Source organism: Gekko japonicus, unplaced genomic scaffold (assembly GCF_001447785.1).
Source record: "Gekko japonicus isolate JY-2015 unplaced genomic scaffold, Gekko_japonicus_V1.1 scaffold2047, whole genome shotgun sequence".
NCBI lineage: Eukaryota > Metazoa > Chordata > Lepidosauria > Squamata > Gekkonidae > Gekko > Gekko japonicus.
The window spans coordinates 20,342-47,896 of record NW_015174329.1 but is presented as its reverse complement, the minus strand read 5'-3'; the positions used below and the strand labels follow the sequence as shown (position 1 = coordinate 47,896).

Sequence of the window (27,555 nt, the reverse complement as noted above, 5' to 3'; positions counted from 1 at the left end):
TTACTCACAATGTATTCAGGTGATTTCCTTCTAGGGGTCAAGAGGAATAATAATCTCCATTGTTGTAGACCGTGTGGTCAAAGTGTAAAGATGTAGTCTTAGGTGTCTTTGTTATTTTGTAGATTTCCTGTGAACCCTTTCTTAGAAGCAAAGATTTTTACATAAAAGAAAATGCCTCCTCTCCAGTGAAGCAAAGATCGATTGCAATCTCTGAATATTTAACTATTTAACCAATTTTTCTAACATCTTTAACATGTTCAATGTCAACAGGGAAGGAGTAACTTAAAACTGGGACAGCCAACTTCTTCAGTCTGTGGCCAAATTCTCCATGGCTAAGATGCTTGGCCATGATTTTCCCATACCCCATAGGTTAAGGAGGGTCCAGGTTCGAGGCTCAAGGATCTTTGTTCTAAATGATAGACTGTTGAGTAGAGCCACCAAGTCTGGTGTAAATGCTTACAGTGGGGGAAAATAAATATATAAACAGACTGCCCCCCCTCTCTTGGCAGCCTAGTTTTCTTCTCACCTGTTTTTATGGTTCCAAATACCTACTCTAAGGGTGTGATCAGACAAGCACTTTGATCCATTGTTGCTGCTCCTCCCAAATGGATTTCAAGTGCCCGATCAGGCAGCAACATCTGGCTCCTGTCCTGTAGTCATCAGCCTCCCGTGCTCACCCCCAACTTTCCTGTCACCACAGAAAGCCCAGTCTTTATGGATCCTACTGGTTTCACAATGCTTCTATGGATGTCCAATCACTCTCTTGTGGGGTGAGGCCTTTTGGGAAGTCAGATCAATCACTTCCTGTTTCACCACTATTCCCCCTTGAGTTATTGATGTGAACATAAGCAGCTATGCGCTGCCAAGCAGTACTTGTGTGTTTTATCTTCCCCACCCACTCCATTCACCCCTTTCTCCTTCATCTGAACTGGAGAGAGCACCCTCCTCCCTCCAGAGCTGCCCCTCACCCATCTCTTCCCTGAACTAAGGCCTGTGTGTGTGTGAGGCAGAAACGTCTGTCTCACAGAAACTTCTCAAAAATCTATTCTCTTCCTTCTGCTTTGAAATGTTGAATTTATTAAAAGCAGTTTCCATATCTCAGAAGCCTCCTCCAGCAATCCCATTGGCCACCAGCTGCCACCATTCTGCCAGGAGTTTGAAATGCTGCTTCCCATAAGCGCTTATGTGCATGCTCAAAAGATAAATGGTTAAAAAAACCTGCCAGACCACCCCACTTCATGGCTGCTGTGTCTGATCAATCAACCATGGGGTGAAAGCACACTGAAGCGGGTTAAGGGGTGGAGGTCTGATCAAAACTCTCCATTAAAAAAACCACATGGATCAATTACAAGTGAGGCCATCAGGGCTCTTTTTGTAGAAAAAGCCCAGCAGGAACTCATTAGCATAATAGGCCACACCCAACAGCAGAAACTCATTAGCCTATTAAGCCACACCCCTGACAGCACAGCTCATTAGCACATTAGGCCGCACCCCCATGTTACCAGAAGTCTGGTCATTCAGCCACACCCACCTGTTGATTCTTATTCTGTTTACCTTGTTGGTTGTCAAAACCAGGGCTTTTTTTGTAGCCAGAACTCCTTTGCATGTTAGGCCACACACCCCTAATGTAGCCAATCCTAATGAGTTTCTGCTGTTGGGTGTGGCCTATTATGCTAATGAGTTCTTGCTGGGCATAGCCAACTTGGGAGCCAGCCAGAACTCCGTTCCTGTGCGTTCCTGCCCAAAAATAGCCCTGGAGGCCACACATCTGACTGCAGTCTAAGGCTGTGATCAGAGGTGCCATCTGGTGCGGAGGGGAAGGGAGCCTATTTCCCCTAGTGGAAATTGACACGGCGTTGCACGAGCACACATCCTTTGTAGCTGTGGGCTCAGCCTGTCACTGTGTGATCAGACGGCATGTGTAGGCAAGTGGGGTTTTTTTTTTGCCTTTCCCATGCGCATAAATGAGGAATCGCACTTCCACACGGAGGGTTCCCCATGGAGTATGCAGTTAAGCGCATATTGCTAAGTGAGGGGAAAAAACTGCACCAAGTCGAGATGGAATGAGTAGACCATCCCGACAGCTTGAGTGTATGCTTGAGTGATCAGATGGGGAAAGTCTTTCCGTGGCCCATTAGGACCAGACTTTCCCCGGTGTCTTTTAACTCTGCTTCCGTAGTGGGCAGGCAGCATGGGGTGCCAACGGCTGCAGGACCTTTCCCAGATGTTGCTGTCTTATCATGCCTCTTAGATCCATCAGGCATTCACAGCTGAGTTGGATCTAAAGGCACGTCTGACCGTAGCCTAAGTGTACTTTTCTGTGGCTTATACCAATCATCTCATTTCCCATCCTTGCAGAAGAAAACAGTTTCTATCTTTTTTTTATCCAGCCGTCTAAATATTTGAAGACTGTTATCTAATCTCACTTTAATCTTCTGTTTTCTCTATAGTAAACACAACCAATTGTTTGAACCTTTCTTAATTGATAGTGAGGAATGTTATCATCATATTGACTCCACACAATGTAATACCTAGAGTAGGTTAACATATAATTATGCATGAGATGAAGCACTGCAAACAGCATTGCTGCAGTGAAACCAAATCTCTAGCTAATAGGCAGAATCAAATCCTGCCATTCAAAAGTCTCCTGCCTGGCCAATTACAATGTGATATCCTAAAGGATATAGGGTTGCCAGGTCCTCTTTGACCACTTGCAGGGTGTGATAGGGTTGCTACTAGTGTTCCCTCTAAGCCGAGTTAGTGTGAGCTAGCTCACAGTTTTTTAGCCTCCAGCTCACACATTTTTGTCTTAGCTCAGGAAGGATTGCTCCAGAGCAAACTAATTGAGGCAGTCGCCAGATGGCTCACTCACAACTTTAATGCCAGTAGCTCAGAAAGTAGAATTTTTGCTCACAAGACTCTGCAGCTTAGAGGGAGCATTGGTTGCCACCTCCAGGTTGGGAAATTCCTGGATATTTGGGTGTGGAGCCTTGGAAGGACAGGGACCATAGTGGGGTACAATGGCCATAGAGTCCACCCTCCAAAGCATCCGTTTTCTCTACGGGAACTGATCTCTGTAGTCTGGGGATGAGCTGTAATTCCAGAGGATCCCCAGGCCCCACTTGGAGGCTGGTATCCCTAAAAGTATACAGTGCTTGTAATGCCAAATGAAGGTAAAAGTAAGTATTACAGTTTTTAAAGAGTTGGATCTGGATCTGCACAGCAGCTGCAGGGAACAGCTTCTCAAAACAAGGGAGGGCCTAAATGGGTTCAAAATGGTGCCATGGTGAGAGAAAGGTCTCCTCCCCCCAACATTTTCCTCACACGAAAACTACACTTGGGGGGAGGGTTATTTACTAAGTTTTGCTACTCAGCATGGGCCCATTCTGCATCTAGTATTCCCTCCGTTGTTTTACCAAACCCACACCGGAACAGAAAAAGATGCGGCTCAAAACCACATTCAAATACCCCGGCCAACACCATACTGACTGCAGAGTCACCCCTGAATGGCCATAAAACAGCCATAAATCTATGCAGACAGTACCATAAAACTGAGAGAACAAATGAAGTGAAAGTGGCATGCAGTCTGGACACTGTCATAAAATCCAACAATCAATCAGAGTGAAAGTGGCATGGACTGTAGGGGGAAATTTCTGTTCCAACATGGTTTTGGTAAAACAGCAGAGTGAAGGCTAGATGCAGACTGGGCCATGGAGTAGCTGTGCACATGGAGTAGCAAAATTGGGTAAAAAACCTTTCCCCCAACATGGCACCATTCCAAGCTCATTTGGGCTCTCTCTCACTCTCTTACTAAACGAAGCAGTTCCTTGCAGCTGTCGTGGGGCTGTGGGGAACAAGAGCTGGGTCTGGGAACCTGGACCCAACTCCTTAACAACTGTAAGATTTAGTTTGCCATGGAAACAGAAAAGTCTTGCTCATGACTGTCATAGCTCCAGTTATGAAGTGTTGACTTACAGGAATATCTAAAGTTGCTCTAATATCCCTCATTCCAATGTATAACACTTTGTACATGTCCTTGATGAATTTTATTTTTTATGGTTCTACAGTTCAAATGTCTGGGATTTATTGTGCATCCCCAAAACTGATTATGTTTTTGTTTTTAAGATATTAAAAATATTTTTTTTGCCATCAGGTCAAGCTGACTTTTAGCGACCCCTAGTGGGTCTTGAAGGCAAGGGATGTTCAAAGGTGGCTTGCCATCACCTGCCTCTGTGTCACAACCCTGGTACTCCTTGGAGGTCTCCCATCCAAATACTAGCTAGAGGTGGCCTTCCTTCGCTTCCAAGTTTCTGACAAGATCAGGGCTCCCAAATCTGATTTTTCGAACGTTTTTGCAATCCCTTCCAGTCTGAGGTAAATTTTAAACTATTTCCATTCCCAGGTCATTAATGTATGTTAAAACAGGATATTTTATCTTTCCTTTCCTTAAAGTGCATGGTCATGGTCTTCTGTATTATTCTTTCTGGCTCTAACAAAAGGAGATGGAATAGACCCAATCTGCTTGTGAAAAATTTGTGTAATTTAGTATTATATTGGGGGGGGGGGGAGCCAGTTGGACAAACACTGAAAGCCTTGTTCTTGAATCTCCATTGTGAGACCTGTTACATTTTTAGAGATTTATTTGGGATTGTGGTTTTTTTCTTCTGCATTGTCCCAGATTATATATTACTTGCATTGTGTACTTCATGCAAATCATTGTGTTACTTTAGTTCAGGGGTGGCCAAACTGTGGCTTGGAAACCACATGTGGCTCTTGCACACATATTGTGTAGCTCCCGGCAGAGCGGCTGGGAAAGCAAAAGGGAGACATGCCTCCCCGATTGGTCTTCCCTTCCCCAGCCAGTGCTCTCTTCCCTGGGTAGGCTTCAGGTGGGGGGGAGGGAGCAAAGAAAGAAAGGAACTTTAACTTTAAATGCGTTCTCAAAGCCCACCCTCCCGGCCAGTTTGGAGAAGGCACTTTAATCTTTAAATCCCTTCTCCAAGCCAAGCCAGCCAGTGGGGGGTGGGGGTGGGGCTTGGAGGATGCATTTAATGTTAAAGTTGCTTTCTTTCCACCTTTCCCTCCCTCCCTCCCCCATCTATTTGCTTTCTTTCCACTTTCTTACTTTCCACCTTTCTTTCTCTCTCTCTCTCTTTCTCCCCTCCCTCACCATCTCTCTATATAATAATTCTGTTTTGGTGGCGGCACTCTCCTGAACATTCCACACACTCCCAAATCGGTTGGCTCCCTGATCTGTCACTCAGAAGCTGTCCCTATCCACTGGCTGTGTTGTCTAAGTCTCACCTCCAATATTCTAAACAGTTTGCTGTTTCTCTCCCTCCAATAGCCAGTTGGAACACAGAAGTCATTTGCATATGCAGCCTGATTGGCCTTTGCCTCTAACATTCTAAACAGTTTGTTGTTGCTGTTGGGAGTCATTGAATGTGTCCTGAGGTAAAATACATATCCCAATCTTCCCTTAAACAATCACTGGAGGTGCTGATCTCCCTGTGGGGCCTGGAGATCTCCCAGAAATCACTGTGTTCCCCAGCCACAGCACATCATTTCCCCTACAGAAAAGTTCCCAGCTATTACAATGGCTGCTTTGGGAAGTGGACTCTATGGCATTATACTGTGCTGAAGTCCCTCCGCACCCCAAACCCTGCCCTCCCCAGGTTCTACCCCTCAAATCTACAGGTCTGCCCCTCCCCTTAGTATTGCCAGCCTCCAGGCAGCACCTGGAGATCTCCAAGATCAGTTCTCCTGGAAAAAATGGTTGCTTTGGGCAATGGACTCTAAGGCATTATACCCTGCTGAGGTCCCTCCACACCCGAAACCCTGCCCTCCCCAGGCTCTACCCCTCAAATCTACAGGTATTTCCCAACCCAGAGTTGGCAACCCTGTAACTGGCTATGGAGCCACTTTCCAGACCCTTGGAATCTAGATGACATGGCATAGGAGGAGGTGCTTCTCTACCTTAGCTGCCACTGCATAACTCCAAATCAACCTTAGTTCAGGGGTGGAGGGAACCATACCTGTTACCATGAGGCTGTCCTCCCATACTACCCACTTGGGACAGCAAAATGACTTGAGACAGCCCTGCCTTATAGCTAAGCAGAAGGAAATAAACATGGCTTGCCTCCCTCTGTTTCCCCCTTCCCTCTGCCGCTCCACCACCCACAGCCAGGACACTCACCTGGAGCTTCCTTCTAGAACTCGTATTTCTTCCCACAATGGGCCTTACTCCTAGTCTAATGTTAAATGTGTTCTCCAAACCCCGTCCCACCAGCCAGCTGGTTTGGCTCAGAGAAGGCATTTGTCTCTTTAAATCCCTTCTCCAAGCCAAGCTGGCTAATGAGGGTGTGTGTTGGAGAACACATTTAAATTTAAAGTTGCTTTCTTTCCACTTCTCCCTCCCTCCCCATATATTTGCTTTCTTTCCACATCTCTCTTTCTCTCTCTTTTTTCCACTTCCTCCCTCCCTCCTCTGTTTATTTGCTTTCTTTCTACTTTTCTCTGTCTCTTCCTCCCTCCCTTCCTTTCTCTCTCCCCCTCCCCCTTCTCTTTGCTTTCTTTGTTTCTGTTTCTCTCTTTCTATTTTTCTCCTCCTTTCTTCCATCTTTCCTCCTTCTCCCTCCCCATCTGTTTGCTTTGTTTCTTTGTTTCTCCCTCTCTCTCTCTTTCTTCCTTCTTTCCTCCCCCTCCCCCATCTATTTGTCATCTTTGTTTTTTCCTCTCTCTCTCTTCCCCCTTTCTCCCTCCCCCATCTATTTCCTCCCTCCCTCATCTATTTGCTTTCTTTGTTTCTCTCTGTCTCTTTCATTCTTTCTTTTCACCTCTCTCTTTCTTTCTCTCTGTCTTGGACAAATGAATATCATTAGATAAGAAGAAGAAGAGAAGAGATTGGATTTATACCCCGCCCTTCACTACCCAAGGGAGTCTCAGATCGGCTTACAAACTCCTTTCCCTTCCCCTCCCCACAACAGACACCCAGTGAGGTAAGTGGGGCTGAGAGAGCTCTGACAGAAACTGCTCTTTTTCAAGAACAGCTCTTATCAGAACTACGGCTTGCCCAAGGTCGTCCAGCCAGGTGCAAGTGGAGGAGTGGGGAATCAAACCCGGTTCTCCCAGATTAGAGTCCGCACACTTAACCACTACACCAAACTGGCTAGCAAAGAAATAAATATAATTGGACAAATAAATATTATCAACATCTGTTTTTATCCCTTTTGTTTTTTATTTTTGGCAGTCTCATTTAATGTTAATAAAAAGCAAATCTGCATATTTTCCAATAAAAACATGTGTGTTAATATTTGTTCATGTCTTGCGGCTCTCAAACATCTGATGTTTATTCTATGTTCCTCTTATGTTAAGCAAGTTTGGCCACCCCTGCTTTAGTTCCTTAGCCATTCAATATTCAGTGAACAACAAGCTTCCATTCAGTTCTTTGGATTACTTCCAAACCTTTAGCAGCGTGCCAGGAACTTCAACTGCACTTCCATGAAATTGCAAAACAGTCTTTGGTATGGAGCAAAGAGGAAATACACAAAAATACCATCCCTACCTGTGTTGCTAGAATGTGTCAGAATAGCTCCATTTGCATAGCTGATGTGGTGAGCTCAGCTCTCCCATTACTGTGTTTGATAATTTACTAGGACTATTACCTAGGAAGGAGGCGTGCTCAAATACACCTTGGGACCTCAATTTTCACATTTGTCCAACCTGCCTTCTTCTGAGAGGGCACAGTCCCACACCTCTGCTCTCAGCAAAGAACCCAGGGTGCTGATCAGGACAAGTCATGAATGCTCTTACGGCTATTACTTTTTCCCTTTTGGTTGCTCTGGAGCCTGTGAACTGCCAGACAGGTAACATATTTTATTTGGCTACTTTGTGAGCTTGATACTGATTAGCAGCAGTTTTTTGATCTGGATTTAGTAAATGGCACTTTTTTCTTTTGCATTCTGTATCTAGATACTTTCCTAGGTTATGTTCTACTTCAGGTTTTACAAATTAATGCTAAAATTGAGACCATTTAGAACTAACATTGATATGATGTTGCTTAATGCTAGAAGTGATTATTTATACATACATTTCATAACTCCTTTCACTGGCTTCAGGCCTGCCTGTTCCCTCCTTTGTTAAGCAGATATCTACATGTTTAAAAGTCTGATGGCACATTTCCACCTAATCACAGGCGTTCATTAATATTTGCCTCTTTTATTTATTTTTATGAATTTATACATATCTGCCTAGTTTATGTACACACACACACACACACACACACCATGCATTTATGGCTTCCCTGCTTCTGGAGAATATGCAGATTTTCTTTCCTCAGCACTGAACTTGCTCCAGCCATCTTCCAGATCTAAATTACTTTATCTCCAGATGTTCTGGAATGCAACCCGATACTATGTCCTTGAATTTATATCTCATGGAGTTCAGTGACACTTATTCCAAAACCATTGCCATTGAACTCACTCACTTTGATGAAGTGTGCATAGGATTGTACCCTTAATAGCATGGCATTATGAATCTGGGACAATCAGACAATTTCAGACTATCAACTCTAGCTGTACCAGTGTAAGCAACAGTCTGAAGCTGATTATAAGCACAACCTATTTCTGGTGTGTGGAGCAAAGTCCATTAGAAACATTAACTGAAAAAAAATGTGCCAAGATCATGAAGTTTCATTAACTCAGGTAAACCAAATCTAATCCCCTTCAGGAAATTTTTATTGTTTAATATGGTCTTAAGTGTTACAAGATTTTGGATAGAGCAAAGCCCCCTTAAAAGAATGATCATGAAGTTCCCAGGCAACTCAACAAAGGAAGATGTGTTGGTGTAATGCACAGCTGCAATTTGTTTTCTGTAGCTAAAACTTTGAGGATTAATTATGTGACTTCTCTCTTACATCCATGCCACAATGTTATTCTTCTTAGGGCTGCACAGATACCTACTCACAGAAGCGTACTCATTGAGCATGCTGGGCTTTGGAGGATAGAGTCCATTGCAAAAGTCATTTCCTAGATGTCCCAACATACTTATTTGTACCTATTGCATAGTCCTACCCATATTCAGCTTAGTCACATGCAGCTGGAACCAAGGGACTGGCCTGTCAGGCCATCTCTTTTAAATTCATCTCTGAACCTGAGGAGTCAAGGCTGGATGTATGAAACCAACAAGCACTGATAGCAAAGGCTTGGCACATGTATGACTGTTTGCACATGTATGGCTCTTTTAGCAAACTGAGTTCTAAGAGCTGAGGCATGGTTTACATCCAACACTGCTTCTCTCTCATTCAGCTCACACTGGTATTTGCATCCAATATTGTTTAGTGGCCCCAAAACTCTTAAAAACCTTGTTATTGGATTCATAGGTGGAATTGTGAAGGAACTTATCTGTCTATTGGTGAAGTGGGGGCTTAATACAATTTTAGTAATGGTATGCATGGAGTCAGAGGCACTGAAAACAACCCTGTTGCTTTATTCAGCTACCAGGCCTTTGCTGAATAATGTGACCAATTTTTATCATCACTACAAGTCCTTTTCAGCCATTGAAAGTGGGTTCAGTCAGGGCCAGCCTGTTATTGTTAAATTTTAGACTGTCGCCTAGGGCAACGGCTCAACGAGGGCGCATTCTGGCTGGCCTTGCCCCCTCCTCACCCCGCACAGGAAGCCTCCCTTGCCAGCTTCTTGCTCCATCTCCGGCAAGAGACTCCCCTCTTTGCAACCCCCCAGACAGAAAGAGAAGGAGGCGGGGTGGAACAGGCACGGGGAACAGCCCTGGACGACAGGAAAGTGCCACTCACCCTCTGCCACCCCCGCAGTCTCTTCAGCGCTCCTTTTGCAGTCTGGCACAGGCCCCCTCCCCTCGAGCGATCCTGCCCCCCCCCCCGCATGCATTTGCAGCTCGCCCCTTCGGCCTGCCCGTTGTGGCTCCGACGCCCACCCCCATCCCACCCCGCACCACACAGGGGGGCCACCAGAATGTATCCTCACCTAGTGGGCAAAAAAACCTGGGGCCATCACTGGGTTCAGTGATTGTTTATGGCAGGGTGGAATGAGACTGGCAACAACCTCCACCTACACATGTTATTTGGAATGAGTGCCTAGAGCCCCTATGTCTACAAGTGAAGAGGGCCATGTATAATTATTTTATTTTTTTTAAGTTATCCTGCCTTATCTCTTTGAATGAAGGCAGTGAACAATGCAGCAACCAAGTTGCAAGAACATAAATAATATTTCAATCAATAACATTTAAATGGTTAAAATACACAGATTACACATTTAAAAGCATTCAGATTTAAAACACACAGGAATTAAAAAACCAAACCAAACCACAGGATCAACCTGCCTTCTCTTTCTGTCTGGGGGGTTGTAAAGAGGGGAGTCTCTTGCCAGAGATAGAGCAAGAACCACAGGATCAACCATTCCCAGCCAGATCTGTTGGAACAATCCACCCTCCGCCAAATGCCCTCTGGAATAAGATTGCCTTTCATGCCTTTCTCAGGGCGATTTCTCACTAGAGCGGCCTCGCAGCACAGCGCCAGTTGCCCCGACACAAACATGTCAATTTCACACCCGAAGCTCCAGGGCTGCATTTTGACTCACGGCTTCGCCCGATTTCCTCCGCAGTTTCGTGATCCTGGTTTTTGAGGATCATGAAACTGCGGAGGAAATCGGCCGAAGCCCCAAGTCAAATGCAGCCCCGCAGCCTCGGGTGTGAAATTGACATCAGTGTAGCAAGTGAAGATACCCTCCTCACCCAATTCAGATTCTTCACAGTCACCTTCAAAAGAAATCTTCTGCTATCCATGTGCAATGCTCCGTGAGCAGTTTTAATGATTGGGTTTCCAGTTATACCAATGTTCCTGATGAGCAAAAAAGAAACAAACAATGAAGGAAAAAGTTGCCAGTAGGCATTTCAGCCGAAGATTTCCCCAGACAGCTGCTTGCTACGGTGCTTGCTTTGTGATTTAGCACTGAACTGGAAATGCAGGAAGTAGTATGACAGAGATGAGTTACAAGACAGCACATGTTTTTAATGCACAATACTTCTATAGTCTATTGTTGGACAGGACTTTACATCCCATAGTGACCCTGGCAGTGCCCTAGCAGGGATCAACAGTGTCTGTCTGTCTTTCAAGTGTTCAAAAAATAGTTAAGGGTAGCCTTGTAGGTCTGCAGTAGCAGCGTTAGATTTGAACTCAGGAGTACCTGAGGGACCAACAAGAGTTTCAGGGAGGAAGCTTTCAAGAGTCTGACAATGGTGGCTTTGACTCTTATGCCCTGAAACTCTTTTCGTTATGTAAGGTGCTACTGGAGTGAAACTTAAATGTACTAAATAAGCACGCCTCACTGCACTCCTTTGCCTCTGGTCACCCTAGCTAATGTTGGTTTGGCTAATGGGTAGGGTTGCCACCCATACCTTAAAGTGCTCAAATTAAATGGAACACGAGAGACTTTCAGCTGCTCTCCCCCCATTGTTCCCCCTCATTGTTTTGTTCCCATTCTCCTTGAGAGGCAGCATGCTGCAGTGGTTAAGAGTGGTGGACTCTGGAGAACCGGGTTTGATTCCCCACTCCTCCATATGAAGCCTACTGGGTGTCCTTGGGCCAAGTCACAGTTTCTCTCAGAACTCTCTTAGCCCCACCTACCTCACAAGGTGACTGTTGTGGGGAGAAGAAGGGAAGGTGAATCTAAACTGCTTTGAGACTCCTTAGGGTAGAGAAAAATGGGGTATAAATGTTCTCTTCTCTTCTTCACCTACAGTAGGAATGTATAAACTGTACAGTAGAAGAAGAAGAAGAAGAAGAAGAGATTGGATTTATACCCCGCCCTTCACTACCCAAAGGTGTCTCAGAGCGGCTTACAAACTCCTTTCCCTTCCCCTCCCCACAACAGACACCCTGTGAGGTGGGTGGGGCTGAGAGAACTCTGACACAAACTGCTCTTTTTCAAGAACAGCTGTGCCAGAGCTTGTGACTGACCCAAGGTCACATCAGCAGGTGCAAGTGGAGGAGTGGGGAATCAAACCCAGTTCTCCCAGATTAGAGTCCGCACACTTAACCACTACACCAAACTGGCCAACTATTTCACACAGAGGAGAAGGGCAGACAAAAGGAACAGGGGAAGCTGGGAGGGAGATCCCCTGACAACCTGCCCTTCTGATTGGCTAGGACTTCAAAAGGTAAATTCTTGTTCTCTGGTTTGTAACCCGGTAACTCCCCCCCCACCCCGACTGTGCTGAATTTTCATGAGGTTACATCTTCAGTGTGTGGGAAGTAGGCTTTTTGAGGATGCAAAAAGCCCCTTGGGAAAATGACTGCAATGATTGTTCTCAGCACCCTGACTGATCAGTGCCATTTTTATGCATGAGCCAGGCCAATCAAGATGCAAACCTGCTTATGCTACATAGTGGTGTCATTGAGGGCAAATAAATGCCTGAATCGAGGGGGATCGGAAAAATGAATCCTTGTCCTGAAAAAATAGCAAACAGGTGCAGCAGCTGAGAGCAGGAGCTGCAAACTCTGGTTTTGGACCTCCCTGGAGATCTGAAGGTGGCCCTTGGGGAGGGCAGAGTTTGTGTATGGGAGGAAACTTAGTGAGGATGTGATGCAATAAAATCTGCCCTCTGAAGCTGTCATTTCCTCCGGGGGAATTGATCTCTGTTGTCTAGAAATCAGTTGTAATACTTGGAGAACTTCAGGTACACCTTCAGGTTGGCATCCCAACATGCCCTCACTAAAAATTTTCCCTGGGCTTCCCTTCATATTCAGAACACACACACGATACTAACCTGGAATAGATGTGTTGCTATGAGTTCCCAACAGCATCTTGCTCACTTTCCTGAGTCTCCCATTTTGACCTGGGCCCCTAGAATTTTCTAGCGTTTGCCAGGGACCCTACAAATGAGGGGGGTATTTGTTGTGAAGTGAAAATATTTGTGAAATATGTCACAACTCAGCACTAATTTGAAGCAGCTCAACACTGATGTTGTCCCCTTTCTGCTACATCATATTCTAAAATCATGTTTTTATATGCTGACACATAGGGCAATATCAAAGGAAGAGGGAGTGGGCTTTATTTTCCTTAGGTAGAGGACCAGTCTTCCTGCCTACAGCCATACCACCCTGAACATGCCCGATCTCGGTAGAGGACCAAAGTTAGCATGGTACACCCTCATGGCACTATTCTAATTTCTAAGGCATTTCTGAAGTTGATTTTTTGATTAGAGCAATATTCATGTCTTGCCCTGATGCTTATTAATGTACAGTTGTTCTAATGTTGTAAGGCTATTGATTCTGGCATCTCTCAGTTGTTCTCCAGTGTACTTCTGGCAACAAACAGTGCAACACAAACAATGCCAGACTCCATAATGGATTATCCATGAATGTTAATTAAATTGAATTTAGTGGAAATGATTACTAAGCCAATGTACTAAGGCTGCAAGATCCCATAGATACAGGCAAATGGTGATCTTGCCATGTAAGTTTCTCTATCTGCATGACCAAATGATGACCTCAAGGTGAACTATATTTAATATACTAGTATGTTTAACAAATTTTTAAAATCGTTACAATTGTGTTACTGACACAGTTAAAATATTTCTGCAACCGATTTGTGCTGGTTATGTACTGAATAGATTTGACTTGACTTAATATAACAGTATGATAACCGTTAGACTAATATGAAAGTCTTCCATCATGTGACTCTCTAAGGACCAGTTCTACCAAATAGTAATGAAATTGATTGATCATTTTATTGTCCATTGGTGTCTTCCTTTCCATCCAGCCTGGAGTTTTAATTTTGGAACTGCAGTTACAAAGTTTTAATTTGCATCCCAATGAATGTTCATCATTCTGGTGTTGGCACACTTTCCTCAGAAAGGAATGCAATTCTTGGAAGGATTTTAATGCTTATCATGAAAGTGATGCAGCCGCAATTCTTTTGAACAGCATATATTTTCATCAGTCATGGCATCTCAACATCCCTGACAGGGAGATCCAATGTGGCAGAAGTGTATTTTGCTGCATTTTTGACTGTCATACATCAGAGCACAAGAGTATTTCCAGACCAAGAGTTAGCAATGCTTCTATATGGCACAATTAGGGCTCCCAAGACATGACGAACTGAGTTGTGATCATTGAACAAGACTGAGGTAGGGACCAGAGAAGCTGCAACTGCATTTCTGTTGACTCTGAGATACTATTAATGGGACAGGCAGATTCTTGTTACCCTGGGCCGGTATGACTGTGATACGATGTGAAACAGCTACTCAACAAATTCCAGAGGGGAAGCCATTTTTCCATTTCTATCTCTCTGTGTGTTTTAGGGAAGCATAATTTTAAAGGAGAGGGTGGGATATAGGGCTGTGATGTCCCCCCCTGAAAAGCATCACATTTCTTTATCAGCAAGAAAGTCACTTCATGACTCTACTGGGAAGATCTTCACCTACTATACCCATGCCTGTTATTCAGCTGTTAAAGTCATAGGGGCCCGGCCAGAAAAAATGTTTGCAACTATGGTGGTGAGAGACTGTCATTTTAGCTTATACTTAAAGTTTAAAATATCTAAGGCCAGCACTATTTGCAAGGGCTGCCACAGTTCTTTTCTACTTTGGTCAAAGTAATGTTGACAGACACTTTTCAGTCTGTACTTAAGCCTGCTTATGAAATACAGAAAACTATAGAAGAACTGATAGATCTCAAATTTAGGGTTAATTCCACTATGTTAATTTTGTTAGATTGTCTGCTGCATTTTATACATTTAAGAATGGTATCTTGTTAAACTAGCTGAGGCAAGATTTTGGCATGTCTGGCAGTAGCCTCCAATGAGTTCTATCTGTCTTTTTAAACAGAATAGCTTAACATATTGTTCCTCAGACATAATCTTTCACCATCATGGGGTCTTTTTTGTGATGTTCCAAGGCCCAGTGTTTTTACAATCCTCTTCTACATTTATATGAGATAATTGAATGAGATCATCTGGCATTTTGCAATCAGGTGTCTTAACCTATGGGTGACACCCAGTCAAAACCTTCAGATCTCTGTCATGAACTGGTGCTTGGCTTCCACAGTCAAGTAAATGAGAGTGAGCAAGCTGAAACTGACAACATAGAATTAACCCTGGTGTTCTTGTGGGAAGGAGCTGCATAGGTTGGATGGGTTCAAGCTAACTCTATATAATGAAGTGAAGAACCTAGAGATTCTCCCAAAGTCAATCTTAATTCTGGGAAAATGTTATGTATTAAAGATGGCTGCGACCGCGTGTGCCTGGCCATGCGGTCTACCGGACTCATAGACTTTCGGGTCTAGAACAATAGCCACCGCAAATACTAGTGAGGACCAATGGGAATTCTAGGATCCTGAAGAGAACCTATCATTACCTGGGCCATGTATATAGAACCTATTATGGGAATTGGGGGTGTGTTGGGTGTGAGTGTGTGCACGAATATAAGCCGGCCTCGTACCAGTTAAGTTATCCCTTTTCATTCTAATGTAATCAATAAATGTGAGCTGATTTCACTATACTACGCCTGGAACTCCACTACTTTACAGAAAATATGTTGGTATAGTTGCTTAGAGTGTTTTTTATCATTTAAATCAAATTTGTACACTCTCTTTTTCTTCTTCAGATTGCTAACCTAGGCCTAGATACATTATTCATAGTGTGCAGCCTCAGGGCCGGCCCAAGGTGTTTCTACGCCCTAGGCAAGGCTGCCTTATGGCGCAGATGCAAACCTCCTGGTGGGGCCTGGAGACCTGGAGACCTCTGGAGCCAGCCACCCTTTTGCTGCTGCCACCACTGCCTCCTCCCCCCCACCGCCGCCACCAAAGGGGGGGAGGAGGGGGGAGGCACAGCTTGGCACCTCATCCAGGTCCCGGCGCTCTAGGCAAATGCCTAGTTTGCCTAGTGGGTGAGCTGGCCCTGTGCAGCCTACAGATTCGACTATTACAATATGCTCTGTGTGGGGCTGCCATGGGAAGTAACCCAGGACCTTTAACTTGTACAGAATATGACTAGAAATGCACCATCAAGTTGCAACTGATTTATGGTGATCTCATCATGGGATAGGTGGTTTGCCATTGCCTACCTCTGCATAGAAGTAGTAGTAAGTAAATATATTGCATATGGCTGTAGGTCGTTACAATATAAAATATACACAATATAAATTTAAGGTTCAAAGGTACTGTTCTAAAAACAAAGCCTTCAAAATAAGACTGTATAACATTTCAACAATAAAACAATCAAAGTTTTAAAATCATAGAAGCTATGCTACCAATTTGTAGCTCTATGTTAGACAACTAGAAACCACCTTGGATCTACCTCTGCATAGCAAACCTGGTCTTTCTTGGCGGTCTCCCATCCAAGTACTAATTATGCCTGACTCTTCTTAGCAGCTAAACTCTGATGAGATTGGGCGAATCTTATTTATATTGAGGTTAACTGGTGTGATTAGTCCAGCCACCATTAGTTAGCAGAGTGCTTAAATAAAGCTACAAACACAGGAGATTACTCATCTTACAAAGCTAAACAGAACCACATAGAAAGTTTAGAAGAGGGAGGTGGGATTCACTGTGACAAGAACGGTCTCACCAGGAAGAACTCCCAGGTGCTGTCTGGATCGCTGGCTCCTTTAGGAGGGTTCGGGGGCTCCTGAACTCAAATGAGCTTCCCGTAGAGAAGCTCTTTGCAAGGGGCTTGATTTGGACCCCCTCCCGCAAGCGGCAGCAAGCGAGCGGATGGTCTGAATTTGCCCCAACGCAGCAGCCAGCTGAGAGCACCCATGTCTGACATGGGCACACAGTCGTGACTGCCCGGCAGGAGGGGACAAGATGGAACCTCATCCATACCATCTGTCACAGCTCAGGTGGGGTGTCACCTGATGCTGCCACCACTCTGGATTTAGGTTCCCTTGAGAAGGCCCAGAGTACCCTCCCAAGACCTTCAGACCTCCCTTTTGGCTGAATAACAGGTGTGAGGACCAGGCAGAGTGAAACAAGGAAAAGGTTTATTTTGTAGGAGGTCAAACACCAAGGTACAGAATAATAACAGTAAGTGGGTGAAAAGAAAAGAAATCAAACGCCCTAACGCGTCTAAATATATACTGTCCCTAGCTCACTATTCCAAGTGACACTAGACTACTCACCCTTCCCTCAGGATGAGGATCTCTTCCCTGCAGCAGCCTTCCTTCTGGCTCTGCCCTCTGGGAAGAAGAACAGCTTTTGCTCTGGCACCAGCTTTTTTGTTCCCCAGCCCTCTTCTTCCCTATTGGTCAATTTTGGCTCCAAAACCTCTCAGGGGCTTCTGGGAGTTGTAGGCCCAGCCTCACCTACTGCTAGCCAGGCTCCCTGGGCCTAGTAGGCCTCTGGTGGCACAGCCCAGATCATGACACCATGGAGGAAGTACAACACTGTGAGTACATTGTAAAGCAACTTCAGAGAGTCTACCATATATCGTGAAGGCCCCTTAAAGTTTAAAGACATTGGAATGGAGGGGTGAAGAATTAACTTCCTGCCCCCCTCGTTCCTTTCCGGCAGCTATGAGAAGAATTCAAAGCAACTGTATTTATTTCCATAACGGGCCTTTTTCCTAGTAATGGAAATATTAGATATTAACTTAAAACCGTGTTCAGAAATTTATCTATTAAATAGAATTCCCAATGGCTATCAGGAAAATGATGTATATTTATTAACTTACATTCTCACAACAGCTAGAATACTAATAGCAAAGTATTGGAAAAAAGAAAAAATCCCAACGAAAGAGAAAATAGCTATGAAACTATAAGAAGTGGCAGAAATGGACAAACTGAATGTAATATTGGAAGGAAAGGATGATAAAATATTTCAGAAAAGATGGTTTAGAGTACATAAATGGATTGAGGGGAAAAGTTAAAAATAGACTCATAAAAGATGTATGTATATATTATCAATACATGTTTGAATATGTTATGATAAATAATAAATAAAAAGTTTTTTAAAAAAGAAATAAAGGTGTTAAGGGGAAAAAAGAGATCTTATGACACTGCATTGTAAAATCTTGGCCACCATGCTGGAGAAGGAGAAGTGGCTGCCCACTGCCATATGAACTAGGTGAGTGGGGAAGGAGGAGAAGTGGGAAGGGGAGGGGGAATGCTGCCCCACCTCTGCCTTCACCACGTGAGCTAGGCAGGCAGAGGTGGTGTCCCTAAGGAAGGCAGTACAGCTAACCAAGTGGGTAAGTGGGGAGGGGGAAGTAGGTCCCCTACTTGTATTAATACCATTAGCTCCAAAGGAAAGATCAGCTTCTTGTACTTGGTAAATACACTTGCCACCATCTTGTTATATCTTATGTAGCTGTCTGCCCCGAAAGGAACGGGGTGGGGGCTTAATGAAAATACTGAGTCCTAGCAGCAGGTGATTCACTACCCATATTAGGTAGAGAGCTGATTTAATTTCACTGTAATTAAAAAATAATTTGCATTATTGGTTTAAAGTAATTAAACACTCTGAGAATATTGCATTATCGCTTTCAAAAAATCCAGATATTAAAAGTGGGGTTTTCCCCTACTGGGATGAACTTCCAAATTTAGGGGAGGGGAATTTCTACTGGGGAAAATGTGTTTGGGAGGGGTTCACCTCCTACTTGAGTTTCATGGGCTGATCCAAATTGGGTCCCACCTTTGGCTGCTATTTATTGTTATGGTACAGGTTGGGAGAGAACTAATCACAACCCCCCAGTTTAACATGTAGTTTGGCCCTCAGATGCCACTTCTGAGAATCTCATTTAGCAGAGAATCTCATCTGAGAATCTCTCTGAGAATCTCATTTAGCAGAGAATCTCATTTAGCAGAGAATCTCATCTGCATTGACCTTTACATTAAAAAAATATCATGGGCTTATTTTAGAGTTATTTTTCACGAATGACACCATGATAAGGAAATTCAGCAGGTAATGGGTTTTCTGTCCCTTTAGCTCCATGCTGGCAAACACTTCCTTCACTAGTTTTGTTTTGTCAAAACATAATCCTCTGTCATTGCTTGCTATGCTTACCTTCCATTCTCTTCTTTTTGTTTGTTGCCTATGGTTATCTGAATGTCAGTTCACAGTCTTTAGAATTGTTTGCATATGGAGCCTTCTGACTCATGTGAAATGGTCATGGGGAATGGCACAGGCTGTGGGGTTAATCCCAGTCCTATAGCTCTGTACAGATGCCAAGATGCCAAGGAGAACAGAACTCCCATGCCTTTAATAGTTATGCAAGAAGTATTTGGGAGGGGCAACAGTACAGGTTGTCTTTCAGGGATAAGAAAAGCTTTACCCACAGAGAATCTCTCTTCTATGCTATATTATGGATACAATAGTCTTATGGATAAAAGAGTCTGGTTCTTATTTGCATCTGGTCACACAAACCCTACAATTTTTAGTTCTTGGATGGGATTTTTCACTAGGTAAATGCTGTGCTAAGCCATTCCCTTTCTATACGGTTCGTTTGTGTCAGAGTATGTTCTCATTCCTAGGAAGAGGCAATATGCAAAATGGCAAGTGAGAACTTTGGACAGGTTTGCTTCTGTTGACTTAGTCCAGCATTAACCAAAGCTGGACAATTGTTGTCATGCTGCCCCTTTTAGAAGTCTGAACATTTTCTGTTGGAATTCTGCAAATGTGCCAAGAAACACTTGAAGAACCAGGGAGAGTTCATGTTCCAGTTTCTGCCTTTCTCTTATCATGAGATAACTTTCCGAAGAGCAGAGCAAGCTGGGAATTTAAGAGGTGGAGCTATATTTAAAAAAAACACTAGAATATGAGTGGGGAGTCAAACAGATGCATAAGAGCAAGTTAATTCTGTCTCAGGAATACAGAAGGACAATGGTGGCCTATAAAAGCTTAAAGCAATTCTTTTAAATACAGTGTCAAGTGATAATTCCTTTAAATCTGAAAGACCAAACATGAAACACTCGGAAGAGAAGACTGGTTTTCTAAAGCCTTTGTATTGTTTTCAGAGTAGAAGCAATCTTTGCACAATCTCTTTTCTTTTAATTTTATTAGATTTCTTACCAATTAAAAATAACAAAACAAACCCTCTGGATGGGGCATGGTAAGACAGGGCAACTAAAAGATAAATGTAAGATAATGTCACTATTGCAACGTAATGAAAATGGATGCAAATACTCTAACTGTAGATATTTAACACTGGAGACTGAGACTGAAGTCACATGTGCATTTACTTAGTGCTTTTTTATCCCATCCAAGGAGCTCAGGGCAGGATAAATGGTGTTCTTCTCCACCATTTTATCCTTACAACCACTCCATGGGGCTGGTTAGTCTGAGAAAGAGAGAGAGTAGCCCAAAGCAATGCTGTTAGGTTTTATGGCAAGCAGGAATTTGAATCTGAACCTGCCTGCTCCTCGTCCTAGTCCAGCACTCTGATCACTACACCACACTGGCTGTCTTTGCAAAGCACAAGAAGGCTGACTGGATGACGCAGGAAACTTGCTGAAGCTAAATAAGGTCTGGGTCTGGTCACTGCCTGGGAACCATGCACGCCCCCTTGAATTCTGTTTCACAATAAATGCTGGAGATAAATGATGTAACAAAATACTATCTCATTGTGTGGCTGTCAATAATTTCAGAAACTGGGTATAAGCACATTTAAACCACCTTTCTGTTTTTCATATATGCCCACCGACAATGTGAGAGGTCTTGAAAAGCACCTAGTGGCATGTGTCAGTTTAGTCTAATCCTGTGCAAACAGAGCTTTTACTTGGCCGAATATTCAAAATCTGAAATTAAAATTCAGGAAAGTCAAGATGTTTTTCAGTACTGCACATTTCTAGTTCAGTAGCGTATTCAAGGCTGAGCACATTAGCCCTTCTTTTGACAGGCCTATTTGTGCTCATAATTTCAATAATCCTCTTCACAACACCATCATAATTAGCAACAGATTACAGCTTCAGAAATAGACGGTCTTATTTTCTTTTCAGGGTGAGGCAAAGGTTGGGCATTTTCTGTTCCAGGAAAGAGGCACCAGGAGTGTCCCTAATGTGGTTGGGTTGGAACAGTTACTCATAAGTTCATGTAGAAACCACCCACCCGCCCTGCGGAGAAGTTGCTAATCACAGCTAACCTTACTATTATGCAACATGTATGTATCTGAAGAAGCGTGCATGCACACAAAAGCTTATACCCAGTATTAAACTTTGTTGGTCTTAAAGGTGTCACTGGACTCAAAACATTTTTCTATTGCTTCAGACCAACACAGTTACCCACCTGAATCTATTATGCAACATGAAACAGTTGCTTGTGGCTGCAAGTTCCAGGGGAGGCATCCTTTGCCTGGCTTCAGTCTTTCTATGATTTTAAATCCTGATACCATTCTTGTTCTAGAAAATGTGATGGGTATCCATACATGCCCTGGTTTTCCAGATTGTCAGAACGGCTGTCCTGTCTATTCCTATTTAACATTTTTAAATAACAGCAGTAAGCTCAATACTGAACAGAAATTCTGTCAAAAAGATTTCATTATCTTGGGGGATAGTATATTGCAAGGTATGTAGAAATAGATTAGCCTCCTAGTTTTATGATCCACTGTGATGCTGATTTATTCCTTTTTTATTTTGGGCAGTTCGAGGAAACCTTCAGCCATGGTTGCAGGGTCTCATTGCACTGACTGTGTTCTTGGTGTTGACAGGGATTGCCTTTATTGTCCATAAATTCTGGTGCCAGGATAAAGAGTAAGTGCTGTCTTTCCTTTTTTCCAATCATACAAAGAATGTTGAGGCAACTGTTCTGCCCCTCCTTTTCTGTCATAATTTGCTGGTAGTCAAGGAGCTGGCATAGAAGTTATGCACAAAAATACACATGGCCTGCTCTTTTCTTGTTCATGTTTTATGGGACCTATTGACTTGGGAAAGTGACATTGTTTTGCTATGCGTTCTGACCTTGAGACAACAGCCCTAAGTCAAAATATTGACTTAAAACATTCCTATCTCAGTTTCTGAGACAGTAATGATGACATAATTGTGAAACAAAATCTGAATGGAAATGAAAGTCTGTTAGTATTTTAATGGCACAAGTAAAATATCAGGCCATGATATAAATACACACAAATTTTAAAGCCGAATACAAATGGATTAGATCTAACCAAATTTTCTGCTGTCAAAAAAGGAGAGGTGTCCTTTGACCACTAAAAGGCTTTGCTGGGGCTCATGGGACCTGCTGGGGCTCATGGGACCTGCATGGACAAAAGCTAAATAGGACAGGAATTGTAGAAAGGATGAGAATTGGGCAAGATTGAACAAAAAATCTGACTGGATCCAACCCATAGTGAAATGATTTAACTTTTTGACAAAAATAGAATGCCACCACAAATTTTGTGTCAAATAATTTTGCTGAAATACATAAATTGGATTGTGGACAATCTTTCATTAAACAGACAATAATAGTTCTATCCAGGTTTATACCCTTTTATGTTCATTGAAGTCAATCAGCTTAGCAGGATGTCACTCTACTTAACAGTGCACTGTAAATAAACAACATTTAACACTTTTTCTGAAACAGCCATTCTTTAGCCAGTTTACACTTCTTGCATGTACATCAATGCGCCCTCTAAGCTGTGGAGTCTTGTGAGCAAAAATTTTACTTTGTGAGCTACTGGCATTAAAGCTGTGAGTGAGCAATTTGGCTACTGAATAAATTAGCGTGCTCTGGAGCCATTCTTCCTGAGCTAAGACAAAAATGTGTGAGCCAGAGGCTAAAAAAACTGTGAGTTAGCTCACACTAACTCAGCTTAGAGGGAACACTGATGTACATCTATCATAAAGGTCAGGTGGATATGAATGAGAGGTCATAAATGTGAATCTTGTTGGGTTTCATTCAGATGGTAACCATGGCTGAACCAGAATTGTCTGGGTCCCATAGTTCTTTATTTTTCTTCTGCTAGACCAGTGTCTAATAAAAATTACAAAAGAAACTGCAGCAAGATTTTATATAGTGGTCAAATGAGACATGAAAAGGTATCTTGCATATATTTCTATCACACACAAAATCTATCCTTCTGGACTTCAATTTTTTTAATGTATTACTTTTAACAGGAAAGATCCAGAGGTCTTCAAAGGGGGCAGCAAGGGAGACATGGCCATTTCCAATGGTACAGAAGGAAATTATTCTACAACTGCTGCAAATTTCAGGTTAGGATCCTTTCCTAATACAGCAAAAACATTAACATGAAGCAAATTATATGACACTTGTTGAGAAAGTGGATTTCAGACTAACCTTTGAGAACCTTCATTTCTTTTGTCTTATTTACTTTGACTGATTTTCTGTCAATTTATAGTGCCTTGTAACCTGAACTGACCCCGTGGCAAATATTTGTGTGTGTGTGTATCTCCTTATAGATAATTCCATTTTGATTGTGGACTTTCCCCACATGTTTCCAAATCAGTAGGCTCCCTGATGTGTCACTCACAGGTGTTTCCATCTACTGGTGGATGCATTGCTTTATTCCCACCCACCCTCCCACCCACCCACAGAACTGGCACCCAGCCTCTCAGCCTCAGTATGCTGGGAGGTGATGTATGGGGTGGATGCTCCACTGGGTGAAGGGGGTCTTTGTCAGCTGTGGATGCCTGCAGGTGGCCGGGTGGGCAGGGAGCATCTGAGAGGACACCAGAGGTGGCCGGACGCGGGGACTGAGCCTGCTCCTGGTAGCACCGCAGTGGACTTCGACGGCCGCGGATGCCTGCAGGTACCCGGGTGGGCAGTGAGTGGCCCGGAAGCTGCCAGAGGTGGCTGGGTGTGGGGAACACTCCAGTGGCCGGGGCCTCATGATGCTGCAGGCGGCAAGCCACCAAGAGGCCATCAGAGGTGGCCAGGCACGGGGGATGCTCCGGCAGCTGGGGCCTCATGATGCCGATGCTGATCATGCCTGTAGGCAGCCGGGTGGCCGGTGCGCAGACAACAGGGGGGAGAAGCCAGCCAACAAGGGGGCTGAGGTCAACATCCAGGAGCTCCATGGCATGAGTCCTCGACCCAGAGGGTCTTGCTAGAGCTCATTGTATTGATTGTACAACGAGCTTTGCTACTAGTATGTGTATGTATGTATGTATGTATGTGTATGTATGTATATATATATGTATATATATATGTACTAGGGAGCAAAGCCCATTGTGGACCTGTCCGGCGGGGCGGGTGGGTTGGCGAAGGGGGCGGGTGGGGGAGGGAGGGAGAGAGAGAGAGAAAGTGGGGGGGGGAGAGAAAGGAAGGAAGAAGGGAGGAAGCAGGAGGGGGCGCAGAAGATCCTCCCATCCATGCGGCTTCCAAGGGGGGCAAGAGAAGCGGCGCGGGTGGGTATATGAAATTTTTATGCCACCTCTCCTGGGGAACCTGCCCGAGGTTCCTTACAAAATAACATAATAAAACATAACTGTGGCTGTCTGGTCAATCTTGCAGGGCCCAGGCAGTGTCAGGGGATTCCAAAATAGCCTGGCTGGACAGAAAGATGGCAGGGCCAAGAGGGATGCCAGGATGCGATTTGGAGAGCTGAGCCTGCTCTGATGGTGCCCAACATTTAAAAATGGCCCAGAGAAGGCTGTGGTAGGAGACGAAGCTGTCCGTCTCTGCAGCAGGGAAGCCTTGAGGAGATGTGAGCAGAGGAGGAGGAAGAAAAAGGAGGGGACGAGGTCATGAAGGCACAGGGCAGGCAGCCATGGAGGTATGAGAGGAACTCTGAGGAAAAGGCAGCTAAGGGAGGTGCACCAGTGGGAAGGCCAAGGAGGATCCCCAGGGACTGACCCTTCTTAAAGGGACCAGAACCCAGTCTGAGGCCATGGGCAAAGGTCACAACAAAATTAAAAGTTATACATTTAAACCCTGCATAAAAAAAACCAGCCAGAGAATACAAAACAAATAATGAGACAGCTTAAAATGAATTTAACCATTTTTTGGACTAAAAGCACAATGTAACATACTTTTTAAAAGACCAGCCCCTTAATTAAAAACCTGGGTAAACAGAAATATTTTAGCTTTACACCTAAAAGAAAGTAATATAGACACCAGGAGAGGCTCAAGGGGAAAGGCATTCCATAGACGAGATGCCACAACTGAGGAATTCCTGTCTCTGGTCACTACAGCCGCCTGGTTTTCTAAGGTAACTGCTGTGTCAAGCAACTCTCCCAAACTGTGAACCTGGCTTTTCAAGGGGAGTATAACCCCATCCAAGACAGATCTTGCATCCCAGTCTGCCTTTCTACTAACCTAGAGAACCTCTGTCTTGTCAGGATTAAGTTTCAGTTTGTTCACCCTCATCCAGCCCGTTATTGACTCCAAGCACCAATTCAGAATATCATTGACATCCTCGGAATTAGGTGGAAAAGAAAGATAGAGTTGGGTATCATCTTCATATTGGTGACACTGCAGCCCATACCTCCTATTGCAAATAAGAGATTTTCTTGTCATAAATGATGATTCTTGTTCTCATATAACCAATTCACTTGTTAAGTAGTTAAACCCAGCATTTGAATCTGCCATTATTTCAGACATTTAAACTTCAGTGGATTGAAGGGCCAAACCCCTGACTTATTTTTTCACATAAAACCACTACTGGTTTTGAATATGGGAAGGGCTAGTGGTAGTGCCAGTTGTTAGCTTCGTTCAATGGGGATGTGATATCATAGAGTTCTCCCTCTGGCACTGCCATTCCTCCAGGGGAACTGCTGTCTGGAGATCAATTGTAATTCCAGGAGAACTCCAGGCCCCACCTGGAGGTTGGCAACCCTAAATAGATGATAGCTGGGATGCTGCAGGCCACATAATGAGCATCAGAAAGCCTTGTAAGAGCTTTGACCCTCCTGTATGACAGCTTTTCATTAGCATGATTGCTTACAGTGAAGGGCAGTGGTGTACATAATTCATATCTTTGCATCAAATTCCAGCTTACAGGCCCTTCAGATCACATAAATACTGACCTTATTGTTCCTAATATTTCAGATGTGAAGAAGGCCGCCATGTCTATGAAAACACTATTGAAAATGATTGTGGAAACACGATTGAAGTTCTTTCTACTGAAATGTAGCATCATCCCGTGGTATCCTTCCTTGATTTCTGAAAAAAATATCCTCCATGCTACAAACTCCATCGTCCATACATGGTGACACCAATACTTACCATGAAATCGTATGGATTTAATCACTCTGCTAGGACTGATGACATCATGAAACTCAAAGATCTTTCTCTCTGTTTAAACCTGTATGGTGGATTCTTTTTGTTGTTGTTGTTATAGGCGAAGTTCTAAGGAATAAACTTTCACTATATGGGTTCTAGATTTTTCACATAAGGAGCCAACTATTGGAATCTTACATTTTTAAGAACCCATGTGGCCTTCATTCCTTAGCCACCTATTATTCCTACTTAGCACCTTAGCCTGATTTGCTGAATTGATGTAGCCGGCCTATAAATCCATTGTAAGTCTTCCATAAACCACTGGGATGTACTAATTCACTAAATGGGAATTTCTTCCCTAGAAATGGCTGTTTCTTCCTGACAGTAGTTCTTTGTATTGCAATTTACAAAGAAGGAAGCAGTTACACCAGAACTGTAAGTGGGTAGTATTCGTGGTGGGGTGTGTATGGTAATCTTCCACAAGGCTGCTACCATTTTATTTTTGCTCTGCTATGGAATTGCTACAGAGATAACCTGCGACTTGAGTTTGGAGAAGGACAATATGAAGCAGTATGGCTTGTCTGCTTTCTTCCCATACCTGCATCAAATGAGCTGAAGGATTTGTTACATTCTACTACATCTTGTCTCCTATTTATTGGATAAAGGTTTTAAAATATCACTTTTTTCAACATAGAAACAAAATCTCTGTTATAATTTGCCAGCATTAAAATGAATCACCATCCAATTCATATTTTAAAATTTGTCACCAATAAAGAAATGTAGAAGATAGATAGATAGATAGATAGATAGATAGATAGATAGATAGATAGATAGATAGATAGATAGATAGATAGATGATAGATAGATAGATAAGATAGACAGACAGACGGACAGACGGACAGACGCGTGGGTGGGTGGACATAGTGTGGATATTCAGAGCAACTTTTCAAGGTTTAGTGGCCAGATGTGGTCAAAATTCCAAAGGGTATGAGAGTCATAATAAAGCCTTTACACTGTATACAGTCACAGGGCAGACTACTCCTTGTCCACTGATTCCAGCCAATTGCTTAAATTCCTTAACAGTCCATGGTGCCGCTTCTTTCCCCTCTCATTGCTCCCTGCACCTTGAAGCCCAGGAGAGTATGCTACTCCTGATCCTTTTGCTCTGGACTGTTTCTATCATGTGTATGACTGGAAGAGTGGGTGGTGGGCATAGCTCTAATGAATACCAGCTGCACATGCTTGCTAAGGGCATTTTCAAATATGCAGTGAGAATCTGTCTCATACTAATTTCATTCACATAGGATTATGCCCAAGTACTATTTACTTCACAGTTCTTTGAACTAATGGTTGAACATTGTTTAAATTAGACTATCTATTTAGCTTTCCCACTTCGTAAGCATTATTACCACATG

General features: G+C 43.5%; 1 protein-coding gene across 2 annotated transcripts; it reads left to right on the top strand.

Moving 5' to 3' along the window:
- The first annotated feature begins 7,677 nt into the window (after positions 1 to 7,677).
- PDZK1IP1 (PDZK1 interacting protein 1) lies at positions 7,678 to 26,396 on the top strand. Of its 2 annotated transcripts, none has more exons than XM_015424246.1 (4): positions 7,678 to 7,865; positions 21,675 to 21,717; positions 23,077 to 23,172; positions 25,970 to 26,396. In XM_015424246.1, the coding sequence occupies exons 1-4, from the start codon at positions 7,799 to 7,801 to the stop codon at positions 26,052 to 26,054; spliced, it is 291 nt and encodes a 96-aa protein (XP_015279732.1). In that variant the 5' UTR covers positions 7,678 to 7,798; the 3' UTR covers positions 26,055 to 26,396. The 2 variants fall into 2 exon arrangements, with proteins under 2 accessions (XP_015279732.1, XP_015279731.1); XM_015424245.1 differs by having other exon boundaries at positions 7,682 to 7,865; positions 21,609 to 21,717.
- Positions 26,397 to 27,555: the final 1,159 nt, after the last annotated feature.

Excerpts from the sequence above, each read along its gene's own strand:
- PDZK1IP1 (XM_015424245.1), top strand. The coding sequence starts at position 7,799 with ATGAATGCTCTTACGGCTATTACTTTTTCCCTTTTGGTTGCTCTGGAG. Across the intron at positions 7,866-21,608 it reads GCCTGTGAACTGCCAGACAG|TTCGAGGAAACCTTCAGCCA; the intron begins GTAACATATTTT and ends TATTTTGGGCAG. Across the intron at positions 21,718-23,076 it reads TTCTGGTGCCAGGATAAAGA|GAAAGATCCAGAGGTCTTCA; the intron begins GTAAGTGCTGTC and ends TACTTTTAACAG.